General features: G+C 33.7%; 1 protein-coding gene across 1 annotated transcript in view; it reads right to left on the reverse strand.

Moving 5' to 3' along the window:
- Positions 1-1,088: 1,088 nt before the first annotated feature.
- LOC106474453 overlaps positions 1,089-4,086 on the reverse strand; it is a gene marked incomplete at its 3' end in the record, with an annotated part of 34,131 nt that continues 31,133 nt past the window's right edge. The window contains exon 5 of the mRNA XM_013935146.2: positions 1,089-1,458. Within this exon, the coding sequence (XP_013790600.2) occupies positions 1,089-1,458 (370 nt within the window). The remainder of the gene's footprint in view (positions 1,459-4,086) is intronic.

Raw genomic sequence — 4,086 nt, forward strand, 5'->3', positions numbered from 1 at the left:
ACAATATTAAAACTATAGCTTATGACATTGAAATGCTTATAAGTACTCAATTTCAACCAATGCTGTGGTATTTTCTAAACTATAGACCCAAATTAGTTCCAACTCATGAAATATTCACTTATGAGACATAAAATTATCCCTCTTTGTGTCCAGGGGCCCATCTGATGATACTCAAGCCTAATTCATATAGGCCCACTTGTAAGACGCATAAAATTAACACTTTGTGGACATGCATGATATATAGTTACAACTAGGAAAAGGCAACTGAGGGGCCAGCACAGCAACGTTTGTGCCCTTAAAATTCCACATCTATAGTCTTTTACTTACATAATAATGTATGGTTGAGCTGTTGGTAATGGGACAAATATGCTTGCCTCAGGTCTCATTAATTCATAGGCCTACGAAACTGGAAATCAAATCTTAGTAAAACAGAAAAAACAGTAAAACACTTTAGTTTCCAAGAGTATTTACTAAGTTACAACGTCAGCCCAGAAGAACAGATTTTTGGCTTTAGTTTTACTTCTTGTGAACATTTTACCAAATCACACAGAATGATATGCTGCCTTCAACCTATTAATTAATCTAAAACAATTAATATTTACAAAACCAAATAAGCGACGAAATTTGAAATAAGTTCAAATAATCCTGCCAATTTTCTTACCACCAAAGCAAGTTAATAAAAGCTGACACATTCTCCATTCTAGGTATCATAGTTTGTTTAGTGCCTTGGTGTTAAATAACAAAAATTAATTTTAACCCCGAATGTTTTTTTTACTCCTTCTTCAAAAGAAATTAACAAAATTTGGCACTGTTGTAAATACAATAACAGAGAAGTACAAATGTAATTAATAACATAACTTCAATCTGTTCTGTTCAAATATAATTTTGAGTTAGTTAATGATATCGCCATAAGAGGGCATTACGATATTTGCAACTTTAATAAATAAATCTCGGAAAAGTTACAAAAATTGGCTTCACATAACTTTGGGGTACATTTCACTTACTTAAGTCTTTATGAAATAACCAATGGATAAAATGTTTAGTTACATAATTATCTGATTAAGGTAAAAAGTTAGAGTAATTATTACCTGACTAGGTAAACTATGAGCACTTTCTTCTATCTTCCTCGATCTTTTACTCTCCTTGTTTCTGCTCTTTTCTTTAGCTCTAAAGTCTGATTCTTTTCTTTTCATCCTCTGTTTCTCTTCTTTCTTTTTTAATTTTTTAGCGGAGGAATGAGACAAGGAATCTTCTGATTGACTTTTTATTTCACCCTTTGGCTTATGCTTTGTAGAATGGTCTTCAGCATCCTTATGGCTCCAAGAACTGACATTGATGGGACTCTGGTGTCTGAAATATGAACTAACTGAAAAACTACTTTGGCTATCGCAACATCCTGGCGATTTTGGGGTTGGTGTATAATTCCACAAAATATCCACTTCCTTTTCTCTCTCTTTTCTGTGAGTACGAAAAAAAAAGGGAGACAGTGACAGAAACTAATGTATAAACTATATTATTTAAAAGGTTTAGGCTTAGCTTGTAATTTTCATTATTTATTCAACTTGATTCAACTTTTCTAAAATCAAAATCTATAAATTTAAAATTGAATGGATAGTAATACTGTGATGTTACAGTTTAAAATCGAAACTTATCAACTAGTAAAAATAAAAACTTCTGTAACAGGAAGTTAAAAAGATGAGATAGCGCTGTCGAAATATTTACTTGAATGAAAGAATAGGGACATTTGACATGATAAATACAAATATCGGATACAACATTCCGTATTACTCTGAAAGATATTTCCAAATTAATAATACTAATGAGAATATTATAAAACAACACAACTTTTCAGTTCAATGTCAATATATTCTTTATATTTTGTTTTTCAAGCAAGGTACTTGAACCAAAATTCAGTACTGTGTCTACCATCTACAAAGTAGCTATTTATTTAATCGGAAACACTAAAGTTTTGAACATGATTATATTTGGAGTGATTTAGGTATTAATACTTTATAGTTCCTGTTTCATGAATACTGTGCTATATATATATAACATCAAAGTACTTTCAAGGATAATATTAGGGTAACCCAGATTTTTAGTGTAAGTAGTGATTTATATGAATATTTAGTCAGATATTCATTCACCTTAAAACATTGTTACACTTGTCACATTTATCTTTACTGACATATATAAATGTAAGTTTCAGATTAAACTAAGCCAAGAAGCTAGCTTAGATTCTTTGAAATATCTTACCAGTGCTCAATCATTCCTTCAGAAACATATGTTGTTTTTTCAATCATACAATGGTTTGTATTATTTCTTCATTTAACAATACCAACAATGAAATTCCATGACATATGTTTGTTTGTTGTTGAGAATAAAGCTACCGCTGGGATACAGGCATACGATACGGACATTACAGTTTAAGGAAAACAGATCTTTCTCTGTAACTTTAGAAAGATACTGTCTATGGAGATAGATATAAGAGATATCAAACTTCAGATATTAACAGTTTTTCAGGTGATGCCAATCTCTCATTTACACGTATACAAGCTGAGGTACTCGTCCTTTGTCTGGGGATATGAACTTGAATAAACGTGGGGGTGGATGCTATGATAAATAACACAAAAATCCTAACTTTCAAACAATGTATTTATAACATTACATATTATTACAGTATTCATCATTACCTCACCCAAAGTTTTGTATAAGCTTTAAGAAATCAATATGTATATATTTAAAACATGGTATAAACTGTGTGATGGTCAGGGTGACTTTGTAGGAAGAGGTAGTGGGGTGCTTTTGACACCCAGCTCTTAATGTCCTTTCACAGTGTTTCACATGACGAACCAATGATGTTTATTGGCCACAGAAGTGTCTAACGGGCCGAAGTTGAAAGGTCACGAGTCAAAGTATAAAATGGGTCTAACTCAAGAAATGGCTCTTCATATCAGCCTTATGGTGGGTGTTGGAGCAGAAACTTGGGTTGGGTTTATGTAGTATTGCCACAGTGGCAGCCATTATTTTCATTGCATTCCTACATAGAGATATATAAGACAGTTGCGTGCCCCCCACTGTGTGTATGTTGTGTTATATAAGATTTAATTTTTGTTTGTTTTAGTGTAAGAACGTGGCACCATCTATGAATGTAGTTAACATTAACTTATATCAAAGATAACAACTACTCAATAAAAGCAGTAATAAGGTGGTGAGGGTTGTAAGCCCCCCATTAATATGCCCCATGTTCCAAACTATCATCCCACAAAATTTGGTTGAGATTGGCTCAGCGACCTAGTAGTAGTTAGATAACGGACACACAGACACACACATAGATTTCTATGTTTTATACATCTACAAAAACTGTTGCTTATGAGGTGTATGCACTTTATTTAAGGTGTACACAAACAATCACACTGGAATTACTGATTAAACCTGAACTCGTCCCTATCAATTTAAACACCTACAGCTTCCTTGTTTATCAGTAATTCCTTTGTTTACCCTGGCTGTAGCTTCTGATGACCCCTGCTTCCTTGTTTATCTATACTTTCTTCGTTTATCCTGGCTGTAGCTTCTGATGACCCCTGCTTCCTTGTTTGTCTATACTTTCTTTGTTTACCCTGACTGTAGCTTCTGATTACCACTGCTTCCATGTTTATCTATACTTTCTTTGTTTACCCTGACTGTAGCTTCTGATTACCCCTGCTTCCTTGTTTATCAGTAATTCCTTTGTTTACCATGACTGTAGCTTCTGATGCCCCTGCTTCCTTGTTTGTCTATACTTTCTTCGTTTACCCTGGCTGTAGCTTCTGATGACCTCTGCTTCCTGGTTTATCAATACTTCCTTTGTTTACCCTGACTGTAGCTTCTGATTACCCTTGCTTCCTTGTTTATCTATACTTTCTTTGTTTACCCTGACTGTAGCTTCTGATTACCCCTGCCTCCTTGTTTGTCTATACTTTCTTTGTTTACCCTGGTTGTAGCTTCTGATGACCCCTGCTTCCTTGTTTATCTATAATTTCTTTGTTTACCCTGGTTGTAGCTTCTAATGACCCATGCTTCCTTGTTTATCAATACTTTCTTTGTTTA

Source organism: Limulus polyphemus, unplaced genomic scaffold (genome assembly GCF_000517525.1).
Source record: "Limulus polyphemus unplaced genomic scaffold, Limulus_polyphemus-2.1.2 Scaffold7240, whole genome shotgun sequence".
NCBI lineage: Eukaryota > Metazoa > Arthropoda > Merostomata > Xiphosura > Limulidae > Limulus > Limulus polyphemus.